The sequence below is a fragment of the Apteryx rowi genome, unplaced genomic scaffold (genome assembly GCF_003343035.1).
Source record: "Apteryx rowi isolate R43461 unplaced genomic scaffold, aptRow1 scaffold_947, whole genome shotgun sequence".
NCBI classification, from domain to species: Eukaryota; Metazoa; Chordata; class Aves; order Apterygiformes; family Apterygidae; genus Apteryx; species Apteryx rowi.
This window is the reverse complement of record NW_020451257.1, coordinates 174,872-198,543: the sequence shown is the minus strand read 5'-3', so window position 1 is coordinate 198,543 and position 23,672 is coordinate 174,872. Positions and strand designations below refer to the sequence as shown.

The 23,672-nt window shown below is 51.1% G+C and overlaps 2 protein-coding genes across 2 annotated transcripts; one reads left to right on the top strand and one right to left on the bottom strand.

Annotated features, from left to right (window-relative positions):
- Window positions 1-3,861: 3,861 nt before the first annotated feature.
- Window positions 3,862-4,761, top strand: LOC112978600 (olfactory receptor 12D3-like). Its single transcript, XM_026092204.1, has 2 exons — window positions 3,862-4,306; window positions 4,655-4,761. Exons 1-2 carry the CDS (start codon window positions 3,862-3,864, stop codon window positions 4,759-4,761), a joined length of 552 nt encoding a protein of 183 aa, XP_025947989.1.
- A 13,529-nt stretch (window positions 4,762-18,290) lies between these two features.
- Window positions 18,291-19,277, bottom strand: LOC112978599 (olfactory receptor 14C36-like). The gene has a single exon (XM_026092203.1). The coding sequence runs from the start codon at window positions 19,224-19,226 to the stop codon at window positions 18,291-18,293; it is 936 nt and encodes a 311-aa protein (XP_025947988.1). The 5' UTR covers window positions 19,227-19,277.
- Between the last annotated feature and the right edge of the window lie 4,395 nt (window positions 19,278-23,672).

Sequence of the window (23,672 nt, the reverse complement as noted above, 5' to 3'; positions counted from 1 at the left end):
GCATGTGGCCTTATTCACAGTAAGCATGTACCACTGGCTCATGTGACAACCCTCATAACACCCAAGCCTTCTCCTCAGGCTACTCCTGAGCTGGTCTTGATGCACGGGGTTATTCTTCCCCATGCGCAGGACTGCCCCTTCTCCTTGTAAAACTCCATGAGGTTTCTGTTGGCCAAATCCCCAAGTTTCTGAAGCTCCTTGTGTCCGCTGTTAATGTGTGTGTGTAGATGGTTCACCCTGACCTGTTGTGCCTAATTTGTATGCAAGTATACTGTGGGACAAAGTGTCAAAAGCCTTCCTAAAGCTGAGGTAACTGACATTCACTGTTCTTTCACCCACAAATACAGTTCTTTTAAGACAGAAGGCCATCGGGTTGGTGAGGCATGATTTACCATCGGTAAATCTATGCTGACTGTTCCCTGTCACCTTCTTCTCCTTCATTTACCCAGAAATGTGATTGGAGAGGAGTTGCTCCATGACATTCCCCTGATCAAAGCGAGTCTGAACAGCCTGTAATTCCCCAGGTTGTCCTTGTGGCCCTTTTTGAAGATGGATGCAACGTTTGCCTTTCTCCAGTCTCTGGGACCTCCCTGAGTCTCCACAGCTTTCAAAGATGATAGAGAGTGGCCTTGCTAGATAGCAGCCAGCTCTCTTGGCATCCTCAGCTGCAGCCCATCCAATCCTGTAGACTTGTGTTCTTGCCATTAATGCCTGACTCAACCCTCAGGCACTGCTGTATTCTTTTTCTCCTTGGGAGTCCTGACTTTGGGCATGATGGCCTGGGAGACCTCCTTGGTGGAGACTGAAGAAAAGGGATTGAGTTCCCCAGACTTATCTGCATCTGCTGTTACCAGATTCCCTGCCCCATTCAGCATGGGCCCATGTTTTCCTTGTTTATGCCTTTACTGTTAGTGAAGCAATAGCAGGTCATCTTTGAGCCTTTGACATCCCTTGCAAATGTCAGTCCTACAGGAGTTTTGGCTTTGTTAACTGCTTCCCTGCTTCCCTGAACAATATTTCTAAATTCCTCCTTTTCAGCCTCTCCCTGCTTCCCTTTCCTGTGTGCTGCCTTTCTATCTGGAGCTCAGTTGTGAGTTCCCTGTTTAGCCACCCTGTCTCCTGAGATGTCTACTTGTTTTCCTGAGTATCAGTATGGGCCGTTATTGAGCTGGAGGATGCTGTCCTTAAAGACCTGCCAGCTTTCCTGAGCTCCTCTGTTCTTCAGAGCTGCCTCCCATGGGATCCCCCTACCAGTTCCCTCAGTAGGCCCAAGACTGATCCTCTGACATCCAGAGTCTGGACTCTGCTATTCTTATTCCTCACTCCCCTCTGGATCAGGAACTCCACTACCTTATGGCCACTGCAGGCAAGGCTGACACTGATTATGAATCACATCCTTGATCAGTTCTTCCTTGTTTTCAGGTTCCAGGTCCAAGAACGTGTCACCCTGGTTGACCTTTCTTGCTTCACTGTGCTAGGAAGTTGTCCTCCACAACCTGCAGAATCCTTCTGGACTGTTTGCACCCTACTATTTTGCCCTCCCAATGAATGTCAGGGAGATTCAAGTTCCCCCTATGAGAAAGAGTCTGTGATCCCCAGACTTCCTAAGGCTGTTTAAAAAATTTGCAGTTCTGTGACATCTCCACTTCCTCTTGTTTATGCCCCGGACTTTGTGTATTTGTGTAAATTTGGGCTGCAGAACCTCACCTGTGGCATCAGGGCTGAGCGCAGACTTGCCACACTGAAACCTGTTTCCAAGAGCCAAGGACACTGTGTATGCAAAGGCCCAACTTCAGAGCAAAGGTATGCTGGTGTAGATAGCAGATGGGAATGTAATGATGATATGAGGGGTCTACTAAGAAATCAAGCCCTGCAGCACCCAAGGCCAGAAAGAAACAGAGCTGTGCTGTGCAACTATGGCAGAAGAGGTGTTTGGTTTTGGGGTTTGAACAGCCTGCCATCCAGCCACCCTGTGGCTGCATCATTAGCACAGTCCCTGTTCATAGCACTGGGAATCAGAAAAGGTTTAGGGAGAGGAGAGCTGGCATGGTTTGAGTGTAGGCATATGTGTGGAGACCTTGGTGTGATGTGCCTTCCATCTTGGCAGCATGCTCGGTTGTAAATGGGATGGACTTTGCCTAAAGGCAGTGGTGGGAATCCATTGTTTGGGAACAGGTGGGAAATCTGAGATGCCCTGGGCTGTTTTCTCAAAAATTTCTCTGAAAGGGCATGGTTTTCTTCTAGGTCCCRTGCTGTGTCTGCTAGAAACATGGTGGTTGTTCTGGAGAGCCCATGCATCTGACATGGCCCTGCAGGCCTATTGTCATTGCATTAAATCAAGTGTCTGCACTGAATTACATAAGCTATTTGCAATGTCTGGATTTGTATAGGTCTGAGCTTCTTAGTGAGTAGAGCTCTAGGGGTCATAGTAGGCATCGAGCATCATTTCAAATGGCCAAGGAGATTCTCCACCTGGTCCCCAGCTCATGCTCTGGAAGGTTGTGGGTCTCTTAGTTGTTCCATTAGAGCAAGCAGACACTTGCACATGTCTTGGACCAACTCTGGCACCTCAGATGTCAGAAGGTGTTTGTGTGTGTATAGTGGACTCCCTCCTTCCATCTCAATTACAGTGAGAGCTTAGACAAGGMGCTCGCATGCAGAAATCCATTTTGTGCACACTAAAACCTGGGCAAGGGAATCCCACCTCCTATGAGTTTGTGGAGTGCATGGGAGGGAACTGAATCCCATTCCATCCCAGGGACTTCTCAGGGGGCATTAGAGGTATTGATTAACTCCTCTGAATCAAGGGGGAATTTGAAGGGGAGGGGGAATTTGGAAAATTCCCTGTCATCCACTCTTCCTCTGAGCAAGTCCCCTGTGTCTCCTGTCCCACCCAGTAGAGCCTCTGCCCTCAAGGCCAAGGGGTCCAGGGCATGAGACCCTCTTTGGCAGCCTGGGTTCCAGCAGAGGAGAGGGGCATCTCTCCTGCAACATGCCCATTTCCCACTGCACAGCAAAGGGGCTGAGACTGACTGCCATCTGGGAAGTGGTGTGCATAGCTCGTAAGGTTAAAGCTTTCCTGAGTGCCATTTTGTCTCTTTCTCCTTGCTTTCCCTTTGGTAGCAGGGTCACAGTATTGCTCCTTGTTTTTTTACTTCTCTGTGCTGATCTGGTTCTTGCTCTTGCTCTCTCTGCTCTTAAGGTGTGGGGTGGAGCTGCAGTTAAGGAATAGATTCCCACTTCCACTACAGTGTCTGAATAAAAAGTGCAGATGATAAACTGATGTGAGGACAGGGTCCATCTCAGTGGAACAGAGACATGTAGAAAAGGTCAGGTCACCCCCTGCCTTCACTTCACTGTTTCTCTCACTTGCTAGAGTGGGAGCTGCTGGGACTGATTGAGATACAGATACCTCTGTTCAGGAGGGCAAGGTGGCAGGAGATGAATCCCTCACAAGGATCTTCTCTTTCCAAGACAGCTGGCATGAGTGCTGCATTTGTTTCTAACAAAGATAAAAGAGAATATTCCCCCTGGTTCAATGGACCAAATTCCCTTCATTCAGTTCACGGCACCCATTCCCAGGTGTCCCTACAAATTACACAGGACAGTCTGACACCTCCATTTACACACCCCAGTAGAGCAGGACTGACTCCTCTGGAGCCCACAGACAGAGTTCCCTGCTCTGCATGGCACACTCAGCCAGGACAAACAGGAGGTCAGAAAAGGGAGCTGAACAAGACAAAAGAGAGAGGCAATATGGGGGGACTATGATGTGGGGAATGGGATTTGCTCAGAGAAGCCTGTCCTAACTTGTCAATTCCTTTTCCTCTTTGGACAGTGCCCCAGACTGAGAGGGAACAAATGTCCAACAGCAGCTCCCTCAATGAGTTCCTCCTCCTGGCGTTCACAGACACGGGGGAGCTGCAGCTCTTGCACTTCTCGCTCTTCCTGCGCATCTACCTGGCTGCCTTCTTGGGCAACAGCCTCATCATCACAGCCATAGCCTACGACCACCGCCTCCACACTCCCGTGTACTTCTTCCTCATCAGTCTCTCCCTCCTTGACCTTGGCTCCATCGCCACCACTGTCCCCAAATCCATGGCCAATTCCCTGTGGGACATCAGGGCCATTTCCTACTCAGGATGTGCTGTCCAAGTCTTTTTGTTTGGCTTTTTCATTTCTGCAGAGTATTCTCTTCTCACAGTCATGGCCTACGACTATTATATTGCCATCTGCAAATTGTTGCACTACGGCACACTCATGAGCATAAGAGCTTGTGCCAAAATGGAAGCAGCTGCCCAGGGCAGTAATTTTCCAAATGCGATGCTGCACACTGCTAATACATTTTCAGTAACATTCTGCCAAGGCAATGCTCTGGGCGAGTTCTTCTGTGAAGTTTCCCAGATCCTCAAGCTCTCCTGTTCAGACTCCTATCTCAGGGAAGTTGGGGTTCTGGTGATTAGTGTCTGTTTAGCCTTTGGGTGTTTCATTTTCACTGTGCTGTCCTACGTGCAGATATTTACTGCTGTGCTGAGGAGCCCCTCTGCACAGGGCTGGCACAAAGCCTTTTCCATGTGCCTCCCTCACTTGGCCTCCCTGTTCATCAGCTCTGTCATGTTTGCCTACCTGAAGCTCCCTGCTTTCTCTTCCCCAGCTCTGGATATGGTGCTGGCCATTCTGTACTCAGTGGTGCTTCCAACAGTGAACCCTCTCATCTACAGCATGAGGAACAAGGAACTCAAGGATGCACTGAAAAAATGATTTAACTGGTACTAGCTCAGCAGCAGTAAGCTACCCATTCCTCTTCACAAGTGATTTGTAATTTTCATGGATAACTCTTGTGCTTTGGCCGTTCTCTCTGTGATAATGGTGTTTGTGCAGAAATGTTTGAATTCATCCCACTTCTCCAGAGGTGTGAACCCTGTCTTTCTGATCCAGAGGCCTTCTGTAAACGTGTCTAGCAGTTTCATAGCTGGCCTCTCTGTAATAAAAGGGGATTTCCTCAGTGCAATACTTGAAGTTTGGGCTCTTCTTCCAAAACTGGAGCCAAGAATGCACTCAAAGACTTTCACCATGAAAGGACTAGTTGCTTTTCTGGGGAGCTACATGGGCTCAAGGTGATGAGCCCATGGACTAATGTTTTAGGAAATGAGGGCTGGATGCAGCCATGGGTTACCAGTGCTCCCGACAGTGGTGAATGGTCAAGCGATATCTGCCTGGGACTGTCTCCCATATGACATGGCTGGTAGCAATTGCCCACAGTGGAGACCTTGCAGGCAGAGGAAAGGGAGCCTGCAGATATTGGTTCATGGCACCTTCAATGAAAACCCATGGTCTGGATCTGGCGACACACCTGAACACAGCCTGAGCCATTTGAAATGCCCTGCAATTGCTCAGAGCATCATCCACAGTCACAGACCCTTTGGTAGGGGGTTGTCAGGTGCAATGATGCCATCCAGCTGGGTCCACTTCCCACTCTGACCACCATGGCCACTGTGGAGTCACTTCAGGGCCCTGGGGCACCACAGCCTGCTTGCTCTGCAGAGCAACACCAGCAGCTTGGGGCCCCGCGGAGAGCACAGGGGAGGGTCCAGAAATGGCTGGGCAGGCCAGCACTGATGCACTCATCTGGGGAAAGGTTCTCCAGGGAGCAGGGACATCCCTGGAGGAGAGGAAAGGAGCAATTTTGTGTTTGAAAGGTGAAGTATATGAGAAAAAGAAATCTGTTTCTCTGTATGTCAACTAAGGGCAGGCTACTGTGTCTCTGGGGCAGCAGGAGCTGCCAGAGGAGCCCCAGGGCAGGAACTCTTGTGTTGTCCTGGAAAGAGGAGATGGCACAGGGGCTGCAGGCAGTCTGGGGGTAGGAGGCTCCTAGACACAAGAACAAGGGAAACAGAGTGTCACTGTCCCCTGTCTCCTTGTGCCACTGGGGCCAGTTCCAGCTTGGAGGTTGATGGGGCAGCTGACACACACCTGCCTCCCGGGGCTGCCATACCCACAAGATGGTCGGGCTGTGGTGTGAGTGCCCAGAGCTCTGCAGCACCCTGCAACAGGCACTGCTGCAGAGCCACCCCTAGCCTGGGGTACTCTGCTGGATAGGTGGGGGAGAGGGCAGGGGAGGTGGGGAGAGCCAAGGAGGGGCTAGGCTGGGCTTGAAAGGGCCCAGAAGAAAGCACCAATGTTAGCTAAGCTGTCTGAACAGGCAGGGTGAGGACACACACTGGTGGGTTTGTGGTGCAGAGCCAGGTCTCATGGAGAGGAACCAAGACATGCCAGGCTCAGAAGAGAGGAGGCCAGTCTGTGCTCTTAGTTGCATGGACCAACTGGGGAGGTGTCCCTGAGGGTTTCAGGTTTATGGGTGCATTTTATTGTGTGGCCAGCTCCGTCCTGCTGTGCTCAGTACCTGTATTGAGGGCAATGACCAGCCCCGCACAGCTTCTCTCCTGGCCGAGACCCTGGCAGACCCCAGAGGATGGCTGTGCACTAACCCCCTCATGGGACATGGCTGGAGCTGGGCTTGGGCTGTGCGCTGTGGAAGACTGCCAAAGCAGGAGGGTTGCGGGGGACAAGGTACCGAGGGCTGTTGTGGGGACCATGCCAGGGGGATGTTTCCCCACACCTGAACACCCTACCCTGTGTAGAGTCTGCATAGTGACGCCATGGGGCTGTGTGAGGGGCAACAGGTCTGGATGGGCACAAGGACAGGGCACAAATGGGAGCCAGGATGCTCCTCACTGCTACACTGCAAAAGAGAAACTCCCGGGAGAGCTCTCCCAGCCCTGCCCCACAAGCTCTTCTCACTGGTCCAGCCATGCCCGAGCAGAAGTCAACGACCAAGAGGTCCCTCAGGCAAGCTGTGCCAGCCTCAGGGAGCTGATCCTGAGCACCTTCTCGTATGTCCCTGTCCTGCTGGGAGGGTGGCATGGGCACTAGGGAAGAGGCCTGTTTCTGCCTGCGGTCAGCACAGGACTTTTGCACATGAGGTGAATGTGACAGCCTCTGCACTGCAGAAACACTGGCTACGACCCCTTTATGCAGCCCCCCCCCCCTGTGCTGCCCCATCTCCCATCCCCTCTCCCCACAGAATCACAGAACGGTTGAGGTTGGAAGGGACCGCTGGAGATCAACTAGTCCAACACCCATGCTCAAGCAGGGCCACCTGGAGCACATTGTACAGTATCGCATCCGGGGGGGGGGGGGTTGAATATCTCCAAGGATGGAGACTCCACAACCTCTCTGGTAACCTGTTCCAGTGCTCAGTCACCCTCACAGTAAAGAAATTTTTCCTGATATTCAGACAGAACTTCCTGTGTTTCAGTTTGTGCCCGTTGCCTCTTGTCCTRTCACTGGGCACCACTGAAAAGAGTCTGGTCCCATCCTCTCGACATCCTCCTGTAAGATACTTGTATACATTGGTAAGCTCCCCTCTCAGCCTTCTCTTCTCTAGGCTAAACAGGCCCAGCTCTCTCAGCCTTTCCTCATAAGAGAGATGCTCCAGTCCCCTAAGCATCTTTGTAGCCCTCCACTGGACTCTCTCTAGCAGTTCCATGTCTCTCTTGTACTGGGGAGCCCAAAATTGGACACAGTACTCCAGATGTAGCCTCAGCAGGGCTGAGTAGAGGGAAAGGATCACCTCCCTCGACCTGCTGGCAACACTCTTCCTCATGCACCCCAGAACACCATTGGCCTTCTTGGCCACAAGGGCACATTGCTGCCTCATGCTTAACTTGGTGTCCACCAGCACTCCCAGGTCCTTCTCCACASRGCTGCTTTCMRGCAGGTCAACCCCCAACCTGTACTGGTGCATGGGGTTAGTCCTCCCCAGGTGCAGGACCCTGCACTTCCCTTTGTTGAACTTCATGATGTTCCTCTCTGCCCATCTTTCCAGCCTGTCCAGGTCTCTCTGAATGGCAGCACAGCCTTCTGGGGTATTGGCCACTCCTCCCAGTTTTGTGTTGTCGGCAAACTTGATGAGGGTGCACTCTGTCCTTTCATCCAGGTCACTGATGAAGAAGCTGAACAAGACTGGACCCAGKACTGACCCCTGGGGGACACCGCTAGCTACAGACTGACAACCAGACTCTGCGCCACTGAGCACAACCCTCTGAGCTCTGCCATTCAGCCAGTTCTCAATCCACCTCCCTGTCCGCTCATCTATCCCGCACTTCCTGAGCTTGCCTATGAGGGTGTTATGGGAGACAGTGTCAAAAGCCTTGCTGAAGTCAAGGTAGACAACATCCACTGCTCTCCCCTCATCTCCCCAGCCAGTCATTCCATCAGAGAAGGCCCTCAGATTGGTTAAGCGTGATTTCCCCTTGGTGAAGCCATGCTGACTACTCCTGATCGCCTTCTTATCCTTCACATGCTTAGAGATGACATTGAGGATGAGCTGTTCCATCACTTTTCCAGGAATCGAGGTGAGGCTGACTGGCCTGTAGTTCCCTTAACCCTTAACACCTTCCCCTAACTTTTCCCCCAACAGTGACCTAATCCCTAGCTCTTATGCCTAGCCTTATTATGTAAGCCCCAAACTTTAGCCCTAATCCAGTCCTCTAACCCCAAACTCTAAAACATACTTTAGGTGATTACCAGAAACCATAAGCCAAACCCCAGCCCTTCCTGAAGCCTCACCCCACTCTGTAACCACTGAAGCCATACCTTCATCTGACCTCCTGCCAGAGCACAGCTCTGAAACCTCTGTGGATGTCAACACTGGAAGAGACACGCTTGCAACAGTGGCAAGTTCGAGTGCGCTTGTCAGGGTAGAAGTTGTCAAGTACTCAGGTGCCTCCATGTGCCTTTTGGGAGCTCGAGGCTTTCTCTTTCCCAATCCCAACCCTAGACTTTGCCAGTTAGCTGAGCCTACTCCAATAGCACCAGTCCCAAGCCAGGGGAAAAGGTGATCCAAGGGGAGATATTTTGCCACCTAGAGTGTCTTTGCTGGCACACGTAGAGATCTGGGTTTTTCCAAAAGGCACTGAGAGGGTGCTTTAGGGGGGATCAGGGCTCACCTAGTGCATATTTGGTGTTGTATGGAGCACTAAGTGCCTTTCCACAGTACGATGCAGCCATGTTGCTCGTATCCCAGTATATCCCTCTTCCCCAGTGCAAGTTACAGCCCTAATTTGTGTCCCAATTTTACCAGGGCTTAGCTCAGGTTCACAGCCAATCTGTCTGCATGTACTGTGGCCTCTCTGCAGCTCCACATCACCTCACCGAACATCGGGATGGAGCATCCCAGTGACAGAGTGGTTTCCCATTGCCTTCTCCTGCAGACATGCTACTGAGGGATGGACAGACGGAGGTGGTGGGATGTTATCCGAGGAGCCCCCAAGGAAGCTCTCGCCCCCTACCAAGTCCTTCCCTCTCCATCAGCACTGAGCCCAACCTCTGCTGGAGCAAGAAAGAGCAAAATAATCATCGAAGCCCCCTGAAGTGCCCTCTGGAAAGTATAAGCTTGGTGGTATGGTAGAACAAGCTCTTTCAAAAAATACTTTGAAATGACTTTTGAAAATAATAACAACATTTTCATTTCCATGTATTTATTTAAATTGATGACTATTCACATATGTAATTGATGGTTATAGCATTTTCTTAACATTCATAGAGGAATATTAAGATCAATATTAAGATCATTGTTAAGACAATGTCACTTTGCCCCAAATTCTGCTAAACACTGATGAAACTCCAGAAGGAAATGGGGGGCCATGGGCTGCATGGGAGGGCAGATGAGGGGCCCCAAGGTGAGCAGACCCTGACCAGAGGACTGGGGGCACAGGAGGCCCCCGCRGCCCAGCCAGGTGCCAGCTCCCAGGGTGCCAGTGCTCAGCTGTGGGGCACAGCAGTGCAACAAAGGTCCCTGGCACCCAGCCCCATAGGGATGGCTTCCCATCCACTGCCAGCCCCAGTGACCATGCACCCTCCTGCCTGCTGGGGGCATAAAGCCAGCTGCACTCAGGGCTGGGGAGTCTTCCCACAYCCCCCCGAAACCYTCATGGTGCCTTGCTGCAGCTCAGGTGGCTGTTGGGACTGGGCAGGGAGGAGGCAGTAGAGACCAGGTCCTGCCGTGGGATCCTGCTACCTCCTCCCCACCCCAGTCCCAGGAGACATTGGAAGAGGGACCTGGCAGTGTTTGATGGGTTCCCAGGTTACACAGAGCTCTCTGCCCAGGGCCTCCCCAGCAGCATCACTCAGCTCCCCATGGAGAACCTCATACAGTTTTATTTATGTATTTATTAATTATTACATACTTGTGCTAACGCAGGCTAACAGTATATAGCTTACAGTGTAGTTTAGTCTGTCAGACAGCTACTATACGATTTACACAGAACTGTATCTATTATAAATATGCATTTAGTATATTCCAGGATTGAGACCCTATTGCCTTATGAACCTTTTGCCTTATAGCCCTTCTGCACTGCATCTTGGCTCTCCCCTCTGCCATAGCCTAGATTTCCTTTTTCTCTCTAGTGACCCAAGTGGCAACTGTGGATTGCAGTGGGGGATGACTGCTGGCTATGCACTGTCTTCCTGGTGGTCCCTGAAGACTCAAAATCCAACACCGCCCGTCTTTTGAGCCTAAAGACAATGACACACTGGAGGTTACAACAGTTGTTTCTGACTTAAATTCCTGGGTTTGCCAAAAGAAGGATCAAGTAGGGCTGCAGGCCCWTTGTTTTGGTGGCAGCAAAAAGCTTAGGTCCCTGTTAGTGTCTTTACAGGGAAGTTATTCTCCCAAGAGAGCATTTCCAACCAGGACACTCCTCAGAACAAGCCTCATAGGAGTCCATTTGTGCTGAATTGCAGCAGAAGTAGAAGCTGGTGCTGCACAGGAAGGGCTGGAGCTCAACATCTGCCCTGTCTGCTTTGCCAGGTGTCAGAACACACAAGACAGTGCTGTCCTGTGCAGCAATCTGTCTTTGGGTGCCATCCCAGCACTTTCCAGTATTTTACACAGGAGATTGAGCCCCCTGTTCCCAGACTGCTAAAACTCTGAGCAGCATTATAAAAGTCCATTTGCAGCTGCTTTAATCAAATAATCTGTTTTCTCCCYCTGGCTGTGTTCAGTGCTCTATGCTAGGGGAAGGGACTGGTGAAGTTGGTGGTGGCTGGTGCACTCTCCTGCCTGTGTTACYGGTGCATGCCAGCCCAATGTACTGGGAGTGCCCATGGTTGAGCTTTCTGCTGGCAGGAGCCGTCCCTCCAGCGCTCCTCTCCACCACTGCTCCCTCCCGAGGGGACCCTTTTGCCAGCAGTGGTGGGGAGCGGGGTGCAGGGTGCCCCCCCCCCCCAGAGCCATGCAGGCTTTGGTGCACCTCCTTGCCGTGGTCTGATGAAGGTCAGCAGTACAGTGATGTGGGCTCCTGATGCAGGCTGGCTCAGGGTTCACCGTGTCCTGCAGTCACATGTGCTAGGCTCAGCATTGGGGAAGGAGCCCAGAGTGATCCCTGCACATCCCTCTGAGGCCCACTGCCACCACGCAGGCGGCAGCACGACCTTGGCACTAGGGCCTGGTGGAGCATGGCCCAGGCTACCATGTGACATGGCCCTTGGGAGAAGGAGCAGCCTGGAGCATGCCAGYGCCGGGCCTGTCTTGCAACCCCTAACCACAGGTTGCATAAGGGCAAGTCCCTGCCCTGGCTGTGGGTGCTGAGCAGGAGCCCTGCATCGCCCCTCACTTCCAACCCTGGTCTGTCCCTGTCCTGTGAGCAGTGTTGGGGGTCAGCTGGGCTTGGGGAAAAGGCAGAAGTGGCTGGGAGGCTGTTGCAGCCCCATGTATGCCTGATGGCTGCTGTATGCAGGCTCTCACTTTCTTAGCTTCCTTGGTCTGACAGTGGCCTCTCACTTTCCTCATTTTTCCCCCTGCTTCAGGGCAGCAGTCCATTGTCCTGACAGGAGCCCAAAGGAGGGAGGCTGCAAAACCCTAGGAGGACAACAGACACCTTGGCTGTGGGACTCCCTGCATCAGAGCTGAGTTGGCTGGCACATGGGACTGAATACCATGCCAGCAGCACAGTCTCTGTGGCATTTTTACAGGAGCATAATGTGGGAGCAGCACGTCCAGGCCCCAGCTGTGAAGGCAGCTTGTTCTTTGGGGAAGGAGTGCATGTACCACATGCCTGCCCCAAGCCTGGTCTGAAGGTGGGTTCAGAGTGAGGCAAAGGGGAAAGGGAGGAAAAGGGTGAGTCTGGTTGGCAGGGCCGTAAGAGAAGGAAAGTTGATTTCCTTCTCTGCCTGGGCCATGGCTGCTGTGATTAAGCTTTTCTGGTGCAGGAGCTGAACCTGACATCGTGCTCCCCCCAGGAGCCCAGGACCTGCACCTAGCAGCAGAGCCCCACCAAAGCCCCTCCTGCCAAGGTCCATGGCGTCAGCTGTGTGCTTAGGTGATACCTGGCCACCGAAGCCACTGTTCACCATGTCCTGCTCTGTCCAGCGATCTGATGTGGCCCTCTTGGCCCCCTTCAGAGCCTGAAAAAGGAAAAGAGGCATTTGCAGGGAGAGGGATGAAGCCGGCCCTCGGTGTGGGGAAGGGGGTGGCAAGTAGCAGCATCACCCCACTTCTGAGCGGGCTCCCATCTGTCATCAGCCCCTTTTCTAGGGGGGAGAAGGGAGGACAGAGGAGAGGCATCCCACCTCTCTGCTGAAAGTTCAACTATAGCATCTGTCTCTTCCCTTGGCTCAAGACCAAGTTGGAAGGTGTTTTCCCTGGAGCTTTCCCATTGACAGCAGTGTCTTCCCTGGGGCAGGGAGCAGCCTGGCAGGTGGCAGGGAGCTGTCCCCAGAACTGCCACCATCGCTCCTGGCTGATGGATCCGGTCCAGCTCTCCATAAGCCAGTCTCCCTGCTGTCAGCACACAGGGAGTCCTGTGTCCCACCTGCCTCCTCCCAGCATGGCAGCAATTTCCCCATGGGCACTGCCAGTGGCTACTGTTGGTGCCTGGCACCCAGCAGCATTTGCAGGAGGGGCTGCTTGGGCACCGGTGCCAAAGGTGCCACAGAGCCATTAGGATCCCCCCTGGCCTGTTCCTCCATCCAAGACCCTGGGTATCAAACACATCTAGGGGCAAAGGTGGAGTCGGGAGTGTTGTGCTGAAGGGAGTCCCTTTCTCAGTTCACAGCCTGTTTCCTCCAGAACCGCAGTCACCCAAATGCATCTGCCACATCCTGAGCCACCCTCTGCCTTGTACTGTCTCTTGGTTATCAAGGTCTTGARGGGCCTCAGCCCAGATTTTCGCTAGGGATGCTCAAAGGCTCCTTCCTGAAAGACCTCCCTGTCCCTGTCCAGGATCAGTGCACAGACTCCCTCCTGAGAAACTTGAACAGGCAACTTGAACATCCTTGCCTGTCCCATCCCACTGGCTGGGCCAGCTGTCAAGGAGCTCTGGACACTGGAGAGCATTTTGTGCCTTGAACACACTGACACAGGCTTCTAGACACTGGTGCAGATGCTAGGTCTGAGCCCCATGAGGCTGGCAGTGTGGTGGGACCGGCTGTGCCTGGCTTGGGGGCTGCTCACTGAGATATTTTGGGAAAGGGGCCCTGGTCAGCCTGCTGGTTTGAACTGGTGGCTTGCTGCTTTTCCCTTGCCCAGAGAAATACAATCTGATAATGGATCACCTTTGAAGAATAAAGTGCAAACTTGGTGTGCTTCAAATGGAGTTCAGTGGACTTTCCACCTACCATATTGACCTCAAAGTAATGGGGTAGTAAAAAGACAGAATGGACAGAAAACAACAACAGCTACACAAGAGTGACTCTTCTCTTGTAGAATAATTCTAAGTGATCCCATTTGTGGGAAGTCGTAAGTCAGCTAAATAAGTAACACACCCTTGTGGGAAGTCCCATAGATAAGGTGTTTTGTCAGTAGCTGCATGAATTCATGTTAAAGCAGAAGTGAAACTCTCAAAGTCCTGGAGATAAGGTTGTGGTTATAATCCAACTCAGGGATCAATCTGTGTGACTCTGCTGTTTAATAAGGAACGAAGCATGGGATGCTGCAAATGCTAAAGGGAATAAGTTAACTATAAGTGAAGGCTGGATTATGTCCCAGACCTAGGTGTCTTCTCTTGCAGGAAAATGTGGTGTTACCTTCTCACCATGGGAACACTGATAACTGCAACAGACACCTGAAACCTGTTTCTAGCAGGTTCTGCCTTTCCACATTACCCATGGGACAAGTCAGCTATTGAAGTTACAAGCCATTTTTAAAACTGCAGTTACAGGAGGAATACCATCTGTAATAGCATGAGGTCAAGGACTGATAATAGGCAATAACGTTACACTAACCCTAAGATCTAAAGTAAGTCTAAATGTAACTATATGTAATAACACACTGGATGGGAAGCTGCACATGATTTTGGCAATAGAGTGAAATGGGTACTACAGACCTGTAAGGCAAAATTTGCTGTTGTAATGTGATACACGTTTTTGACCAAATCACCATGCAGGCTTACTTGCTTAGCTTCTCCTATGACTGAACAAATGATGGCTTATTTTTGCACCATTTATTACATCAGTAACACTTGGAGTAACCTTCCATCAATTAGACAGCTTTCTCAAACAATCCACAAAGGTTACTCAACACCTACCTGAAACTGGAAAACACTTAGAAGAAATAAAAGACAATATATGATAATAATGAACTGATTCATCTAGCTAAAGTGGAAACCAACCTTACTAAGCATCATTGATATGGTATCTTTAAGGTTGGTCACCAAAAGCTACCAGTGTATTGTGGTTGATGTTACATCCTGTGCTCTTACTGTTAATGATCACTGTCTTGTTATTTGTCGTAACCTCTGCTGTCTTAAAAATTGAATAGTACATATGAATGAAATACTAAGTTAAATCACATCCTAAACTATTGTAAATTACTGGTTTCCCAACACAGAGTATAAAAACTGAACAACTAACAAAAGAACTTTGAAGAGAGCAATGGACTTGAGGTGTTTTAAACCCATGTATTCCTTCCTGGCAATTGAGGATGCCCAACGTCATGATGGTGAGCATGTTATAAAGACCAGTAATAGGAATCACATTTGTACTGTGACTCAACCTTATATTACAATTGCTATATTCTGCTAAGCGTAACTTAGACATGCATTGTGATTTCAGTATTTTGCTGTATCACTCTGCTAAATCCAAATCCTGTGTAATGTCAAATATCATCAAAAATGTAAATTTGCAATTAGACATAACACTCTCCATGCATGGAATATCTATGAGAACCTGGTCAGAGAGTATTGGACTCTGACACCCTGGTATTTGTGTAAGSCCTGAGGTCTGTTGTACCTTGGTGACAGTACTGCTGTGTCTACAGTCACATTSCTGTGACTACAGGCAGGAACAAGCAGTGCAACCCCCTGTATCAGAGCTGACCTCCCTGAGCACCACCGTAATGAAAGGGGCGGTCCTCAGTGCAATGCCAGGAGGCTGGACTCCTCTTCCAAAGTTGGTATCAAGAATATACCCAATAAATGGCACCCTAAGTGGGCCTCTTGCTTTTCTGGGGTTGTCCACAGGTTTGGGGGGATGAGCTCAAAGCCCAGTACAAGAACAGCCAGCCAGGCCAGCACTCAGATGGGGAAAGGCTCTGCGGGGAGCAGGGACATCCAAGGGAAGAGCAGGGGTGCGTGTGTGTGCAGGGGAGGAATAGAAGGAGAAAACCTTTCCTGTATGAACCAGGTCGGGGCAGGCATCTCTGTCACTAGGGCAGCAGGATCTGCCTGAGGAGCCCTGGGGCCAGAACTCTGGTGCTGTCCTGGGCAGGGGCTGGGACTGTGGTGTGAGTGCCCAGAGCTCTGCAGCACCCTGCAGTGGACACTGCTGTGCGGCCACCCCAGACTGGGCTACTCTGCTGGGCTGAGCTGGGGAGAGGGTGGGAGAGGCGAGGAGAGCCCAGTAAGGGACTGGCTGGGCTGGAGAGGCCCAGGAGAGGAAAATGCTGTCATTCAGCTACTGTGTGTGAATGGGCAGTRTGGGAGCACTCACCAGTGTGCTTGCAGGGCAAATGCAGGTCTCCTAGGAAAGGCACCAGGACATGGAGGGTGCAGAGGAGAAGAGTCCAGGTTGTTCCTTGTGTTGCATGGACACACTGGAGAAGCTGTGCCAGGGTCATCATCCCAGACCAGCCCCTCACATCGCCCCTTTCCAATGCTGGCTGCTCATCCCAGCTGTGGGGTGGTACATGGCCAGCTTTGTCCTCCTGCTGGTCACCATATCCTGACAGAGAAGAAAAGGCCAGCCTTGCATGGCCTGTCTTGTGCACCCAGACCCTTGCAGATCTGGGAGCATGGCTGTCTGCTGAGCTCCTCATGGGGCACAGTCCTGGCTGGGTGGGGCCTGAGTGCTCAGACCCCCCAGCCTCTGCTAGGATGCTGGTGGAACTTGAAGGCCTCAAGCAGAGCTTACCCAGGAAAGCAGTGATGCTGGGAGCAGGGAGAAGAGCAGGAAAATTAGGGTGAAGACTCCTGCCCTCAGCTGCAAGGCTTGGGCACTGGATGGCTGATGCGTTTGTGGCTGGCTAGGCAGCAGATTCAGAGTGGATGCCAGCTCGAGTGTAGGAGCACCAGGATTTTCATGGGCTTCTAGTGCAGCTGTGACTGTGGTGAAGGCAAGTGGGTAGACCAGGCACATGCAACTGCAAAGGCTGGGGGTGGAAAAGGCAGTGTGGGGCTGGAGAAGAGAGTCCCCAGGCAATGCTGGACTCTCCTTTGGCTGACAGGAGAGGAGCACAGGGCAGAGTAGACGAGGCAGATGGACTCTCTCAGGGTGCATGAGCGCATTTTCCAAAGCCCCAGGCTGAGCCACGGACCTTTGGATCTTCCCCTGACACTCTCCCAGCCAAGCTTGTTCTGCCCTGCCCTAGGAGCTCTTGTCCCTATGCCAGTCGTACTGGAGCAGAGGCTGAGGAGCTGGAGGTGCCTCAGACCAAGCTGTGCCAGCCCTGGGGAGCTGGCCCTGAGCACAGGGCAGGCTGAGCCCTTCCTCGCGTGCCCATCCTGCTGGGAAGGCAGCACRGGGATGGAGAAACAGCCTGTTCCTTGCTGGGGGTGGTGTGGGACCTTTTGCGAGGGAGGCAAAGGCCACAGTCACCCTACTGCAACAGCAGCTTTCCTGGTGGCTCAGGTTCTCCTCCAGTAGGGTGGACATCTGTCATCAGCACTGTCACCTGTAGGAAAGCCCTGACAGGCAGGCATTTCAGAGATCATTCACCATCGCTGCTGGCACTGGTCACTGAGAAATGAGCCCTGGATGCAGCCTGTGGTCCCTAACAGATCACACTGGGACTCTGAACTCATTCCCTGGAGCCCACAAGCAGAACAGCAAATCCTTCTGTGGTACAATCCCTTGGGCATAATTTTAACCCCAGCTTCTGAAGAAAGGCCAAACTTCAGGCATGTCACAGAGGAGATCCCTTTTTATTATAGGAATGTTATTCTGGAGGCCAGGTCTGGCATAAGAGTGCCCATTGCCTGGTCCTGACTGAACTTACAGGACACATGCACATGGAAACACAACCCTACTACTACCAGGTTATGAGAACTACTGGGCCATATACCCAGAACAGAGCACAGGACAGCATGGAAATGAAGAAAACAACTCTAAAAAGAAAAATTTCTGCTGCTATTGATGGACATGTCTTGGGAAAGCTGCAACAACCACACGAAGGCTGCAGTGAGGAAATGCCTGCTGTGGCAGTGGGGGGATGGTCCTGGCAGGACCTGACAGGGTCTGCCCCCACAAGCTGCTGCCTGACTCCCCTCCCCTCTCCTTCTCCTCCACTTGTAGTTTTGGAGCACTGGAGAGGGAAGGGACCAGCCCAAGGTAACAACCGGCTTCCACCCTCACACGAGAGCAGTGTGAGATAAAACCTTGATGATAGCCAGGGATGCTGGGCTCTCCTAATGGACATGAGAGCCATGGTTTCAATCCATTTTTATTCATCTGAGCCTGGCTCTGTCCCCTGAGCTTCCTTGGTGTCAGTGCAAAAGAGACACTGCAAATGGAAACTCTCCTCATCGCAATGAAGGCATCTGAGTGAGCTCAGAGTAGCAGGCTCTGAGGTTCCCCCACCTCTGCTGTTGAACAGGGAAGCCTGGCTTCTGGCTTCAACAAGGTCTCTTGGTCAGATTCAAGTGAGAGATTCCTGAGGACAAGTGGCATGAACCAAACCTTTTTTTCCTTTTTACAAGAATGCAACAGAGGAAAGTAAAAAAAGAAAGAAATGAACAACACATAGCCTTGAGGTCAAATGCCCTGTGAATGATGAGTGGATGCACATGGAATAGTTATTGGGGCTGACATTGTACCCATTGAACTAGTTTCCTCAGTGCCTCCTTGAGCTCCTTGTTCCGCAAGCTGCAGATGAGGGGGTTCACTGCTGGAGGCACCACCGAGTACAGAACGGCCAGCGCCAGATCCAGAACTGGGGAGGAAATGGAGGGGGGCTTCAGGTAGGCAAATGTGAGAGTGCTGACAAACAGGGAGACGACAGCCAGGTGAGGGAGGCACATGGAAAAAGCTTTGTGCCGGCCCTGCTCAGAGGGGATCCTCAGTTCAGCTGTGAAGATCTGCACATAGGACAGCACAATGAAAATGAAACACCCAAAGAATAAACAAAGACTAACCACAACAACCCCGACTTCCCTGAGGTAGGAGCTTGAGCAGGAGAGCTTGAGGATCTGGGCGATTTCACAGAAGAACTGCTCTAGGACATTGCCTTGGCAGAGTGGTAGTGAAAATGTGTTAGCAGTTTGCAGGACAGCATAGAGAAAACCACTTCCCCAGTCAGCTGCTGCCATTTTGACACAAGCTCTAGTGCCCATGAGGGTCTCATAGTGCAGGGGTTTGCAGATGGCAACAAAGCGGTCATACGCCATGACAGTGAGAAGAAAATATTCTGCTGATAGCAAGAAGAGAAGCAGAAAGACCTGGGCAGCACATTCTGAGTAGGAAATGGCCCTTGTGTCCCACAGGGAATTGGCCATGGATTTGGGGACAGTGACAGAGATGGAGCCAAGGTCAAGGAGGGAGAGGTTGAGGAGGAAGAAGTACATTGGGGTGTGGAGTCGGTGGTCGCAGGCTACAGCTGTGATAATGAGCCCGTTGCCCAGGAGAGCAGCAAGGTAGATGCCAAGAAATAGCGAGAAGTGCAAGAGCTGCAGCTCCTGTGTGTCCATGAGCACCAGGAGGAGGAACTCGTTGAAGGAGCTCCTGTTGTACATTTGCTTGCCCTGGGCACAGAGGGCTGTCCAAGGAGGAAAATACAGTGACAAGTTAGGAGAGACTTTTCCAGAAAAAAAAAAATTTCCAGTTCTCATACAATCCCCCATTTTGAATTCCCCATATTGCATCTCTCTTTGCTGATAGGATCTTTGTGCAGCTCCTTTGCTTGAGCTCCACTTTGCACTGGCTGAGTGTGCTGTGAGGAGCAGGGGCCTCTGCCCATGGGCTGCAGAGCAGTCAGTCCGGCTGTGCAGTGGTGGGAAGGAGGGAATGGAGTTGACTAGCTCTGACATACAGAATTTCTGTCAGGTCAAATCCACTCCTTATGTGGAAGGCCTTTTCAGCATCTTCACCACCAGTTCTAAAGAATGAGGTTTCAAGGAACAGAGTTTTAGGGATTTTTTAACATTGTTTTTTTTTTTTCTTTTAGATGTCCTTGTTACCCCTGGGGAGTGTTCCTCAAAGGTAGGAATCTTTGGCATTTCTACTGAGTCTTGAGAGGAAAGGATTCACTCTCACTTGGTGCAGAGTGAGGACAGCTAGTCTGTCTATTAGCCTTGGTGCCAGCTCTCCTGTGCTTGCACTGCTTTGAGCTGGAGGATGATCACACTCCTACGTTGCCCTAAAAAGAAACTGGCCATTGCTGAGAGCAGTCCAGTTTCAAAGTACAGAACTTGAAACTTCTCTCTCATTCTTAGAGTGCCAGAGGGAGGTCTCTACACTCCCCTTCTAGCCAAGGACACACAGGGCTCTTTTCAGCTGCCCATATACAATCTCCCACCACCGTTTCCATAGTCTTAGCATCTCTGCACCTTTTTCATGGGTCTCTCAGATAGCACAGAGATGCTATGAGACAGTGGTGTCCTGGAGGGCAGCTCGCAGCCTTGCAGGACACAACAGGGAAACAGTCAAAGGACTGTTAGGGCTGAAGATGAGCTCTCCTTGAGGCAGAGTCTGCTCATTTTCCAAGTCCATGGACTACATTTCCTGGAGCCCYACAGGTTAGAAGGGGGCTGGGGCAAACTCGCTCCCATTCAGACCCCTCTGTTGCACAACTTGCAGTGTCAATGTCTGAACTGCAGCTGAAATCCCCCAACCTCAGGGAACCCAAGAGCAGAACAGGAGCAGCATGGACAGGAGAGGAAATAAAGAGCAACACCATGATCCTGCTGCCAAGGGAGGCAAGGAGAGAGGCAGATGGGCACTCAGGAAAGCCTTCACCTTACCCAGCTGGGCATGCCACCTCACAGATGATGACATTGCAGGACAGTCGCACTCAGCCCCTTTGTTGGGCAGCATGAAAAGGGCCCATGGCAGGAGATATACCCCTCTCCTCTGCCACAGGTATAGCTGCAGAGGAGGTGGTGCATGCCCTGGACTCCATGGCTGTCAGGGCAGAGGCTCTGCTGGGTGCGAAAAGAGACACAGGGGGCTTGCTCAGAGGAAAGTGTCTGCAGCAGACCATGACTTACCCAAATTCATCCTCCAAGGACAATTCTCTTAGCAGTTCCCTCTCATTCCATGCCCATCTCTGCTGCCTGGAGCTGTCCTTGAAGGTTGCTGTCTCTCTGTCCTAACATCTTTCCCTGGTCAGTGCTCACAGACCCCATCCTGCCCTCTCTGTGCCCAGTTCTGCCCTAGAGAAACCTCCTGGGTGAGGGCACTGTCCAGGGGCATCTCTGTGCTTGCAGATCCTAAGGAGCAGGTCCTATAAACCCTGATGAGGCCACAAAGGTGATGTTGGTGCTGTCTGTAGGCTGAGGTGCAGAGCCTGTGCAGACCAGTGTGCACACCCTGGCAGCCATTCCCTGGAGAAGGGAGCCGTGATGCCCTGTCCTTCTGATGGTGTGGCAGGAAATTTCTGCTCTAAAGCACCAGCTGCTCTATGCAAGAGCAACTGGGAGAGTCATCCTGACAGAACCTTTCAGGCATGGGATGTGCTAGCTTCGAAAGACCCCCTCTTGGAACCTCAGCTACATTGTTGTGCTGCCAGGGACTTACTGTGTTAAGAGCTATGAAGCTTTCTCCTGCAATGAACTCTCCTCTGTTGTCCCGCCCCGAACTGACTTTAACATCTCTCTCATTTGTATCATCTTGTCTTGGCACCCACAGGCAGTGTCTGGAGCCCTGCTGCACTTGCACAGAGCTGTCTCTCTGCAGCACCTGCCCAGGTGCTGTGAGCTGCCTTGGTCCCAGGAGCCTGACCCAGCTCAGGAGCAGAGGCCCAGCCGAAGGTGTGGTATTCTTTGTCCCTTGTGCACCCTTGAGATGTCCCTGGGACAGCAGTGCTGACAGCTCCTGAAAGGCAGCAGGGTCACCCCAGCATACCTACTTTGAAGTAGACAAAAATAATCACCTACGTTGCCTCTTGAAGCTCAGAGAGACTGATTACAGCAGTGCATTTTCTTCTATCAGTGTATGGGTGCCTAAGATAAATATGATCTTGTCCCATTATTAGAGAGGACATTTAAACATCCACAGAGTTTCCTTTTCCCCTGCTTAGGGCAGAGATCCAGGTAAATCAGTCTAGATGTCTAATCCTGGCCCAAAGTGGAAGACTATTTAGCTCACTCTCATGCACACCACAAAACTAAACAAAGTGTAAATTCTCTTGTCGAAGTGTAGGTGTGAAAAAAATAAAAGTGTCTGCATGCAAATATCTCATCTAAGCTTCCACTACCATCAGTGGAGAGGACAGGAGTCAGTTGTTCACCCAGAAACCACTGGAGACATCTAAGGTGCCAGAGGAGGTCCAAGATGTGCTAGTCCCAGCAAGCTCTGATGGAGCACTGCTGAGGCACCCACATTGTTGTGGAGCATCAGCAGGGGCTCGCAGGGAGATTCCCTTTGCCCCCAGCATGACAACAGGTGCCCACATTTTGGACAGCTAAGCCTGTCCCTAGCCAGTAAGTTCACAGCTATCCTGCTGACCAAACAGCAGTGTGTACCATTGGGAGAGGCAGGTCCTTCTCTCAGCTCCATCAACTGCATTTACTCTTTCACCTTTCAGTATGAGGTTTCAACTCAGACACTGCAGACACACAACATAATTCAGTACAACTACTCAATTTAATAGTCTGAAAGTAGGTCTTCGCAACCATGTCACGTGCCTGGTGTGTCCAGCACAACTGCATGTGGCTGGCAGGGCCAGCAGAGGACTTACAGGAACACCATGCCCTTTGGGATAGTGCTGGACAGACACCCCAGGGATCTCACACGGCTTCAGGGCCTTGGGCCGACAACTGGTTCCCACCACTGCATGTAGGCAAGATCCATCCCATCTGCATCTAGGGCCACTACAGGCATGAGATGCACATCACCCCAGAGTGTGTGGTTGTGAGTATTTGTTTTTGGAGATTCAAAATTTGGGGGACTAAGAGTCTTTTTKGGGGGGGGGGCAGAGTTTTTTTAATGCATGTTTCTATGCTTTGTTTAAGCAGGGATTTGGGGTTGGTGTGAACTGCATTTTGTGTGTGTGTGTGTTTTTTTTTATGTGGTGTCACATTCCACCCCCAAAAAGGGGGGGGGGGGAGTGACTCAGATTCGCAAATCCCCTTCGGTGTGGACTAAGGCGCGATAACACTCGAGGTCCTTACACAAGCATCAACTTTAATGGAACAAATATCCTGCAAACATTGGCCCTCTCACAATTATATTTAAACCAAAGTAGGCTTTGCATTACTTAACAACTTTGAGAGAAAGAGATAGGGAGATCACCAGTCCTGGATCCAGCGTCAGACCTGCCCACGGGGGTGTTTGGTGTACAGTGCCCACCCAGGGCTCGTATGTGCCCCTATTTATTGCCCCAGTTCTTGGACTTCCAGAACCTTATCTCACCCCAGTTCCAGGAGTGGTTGAGACACTAATCAAGGGAAGTGACACCAGGCCCCTCCCCGTGACTTTTGGGAACTTTCTTCTGTTTCAGGAACCCTCTTTCAGGGTGTTGTTTGGGCTCACAGTACAGTTACTTGGTTCTCGTCCCTTACACGAGGGTTGAGAGATTCTGTGGGGAGGACTGGTATTTTTTGAGTTGAGTATTTCTTTGGTGGGCTTTTGCCTTTTTCTTTTGGCCTTTTGGAGATTGTTTTGCAGGCTAGTCTTTGGACTTTTTCTGTAGGTATTTTGTTTGCCATTTTCCTCAATTTTCAGTCTGCTTTGCATTTTCCACCAAATTTTGCACTTTCCACCATTTTCTGCCATTTTCCTCCATTTTTTGCATTTCTGCTTTTTTTTGTGGTTCTTGCACTTCTTGCGTTTTCCACCTTTTCTGCATTTTCTGCATTTTTGTTTTCTGCCATTTCATAATTTTTTAGTATTTTCTGCTATTTTCTGTAATTTTTCCTTTCTTCCACATTCTGCTGTTTWCCGCCATTTTTGTGATTTTTTTTCCTTATTTGCACTTTCCAATCTTTTTTTTGTATTCTACCACTTCTGGCTTTTTCTTA

What these genes read in the sequence shown, in the direction of transcription:
- LOC112978600 (XM_026092204.1), top strand. Translation starts at nt 3,862, where the DNA reads ATGTCCAACAGCAGCTCCCTCAATGAGTTCCTCCTCCTGGCGTTCACA. An exon ending in GGAAGCAGCTGCCCAGGGCA is followed by an intron (nt 4,307 to 4,654) that starts GTAATTTTCCAA and finishes TCTCTTCCCCAG; the next exon opens with CTCTGGATATGGTGCTGGCC.
- LOC112978599 (XM_026092203.1), bottom strand. Translation starts at nt 19,226, where the DNA reads ATGTACAACAGGAGCTCCTTCAACGAGTTCCTCCTCCTGGTGCTCATG.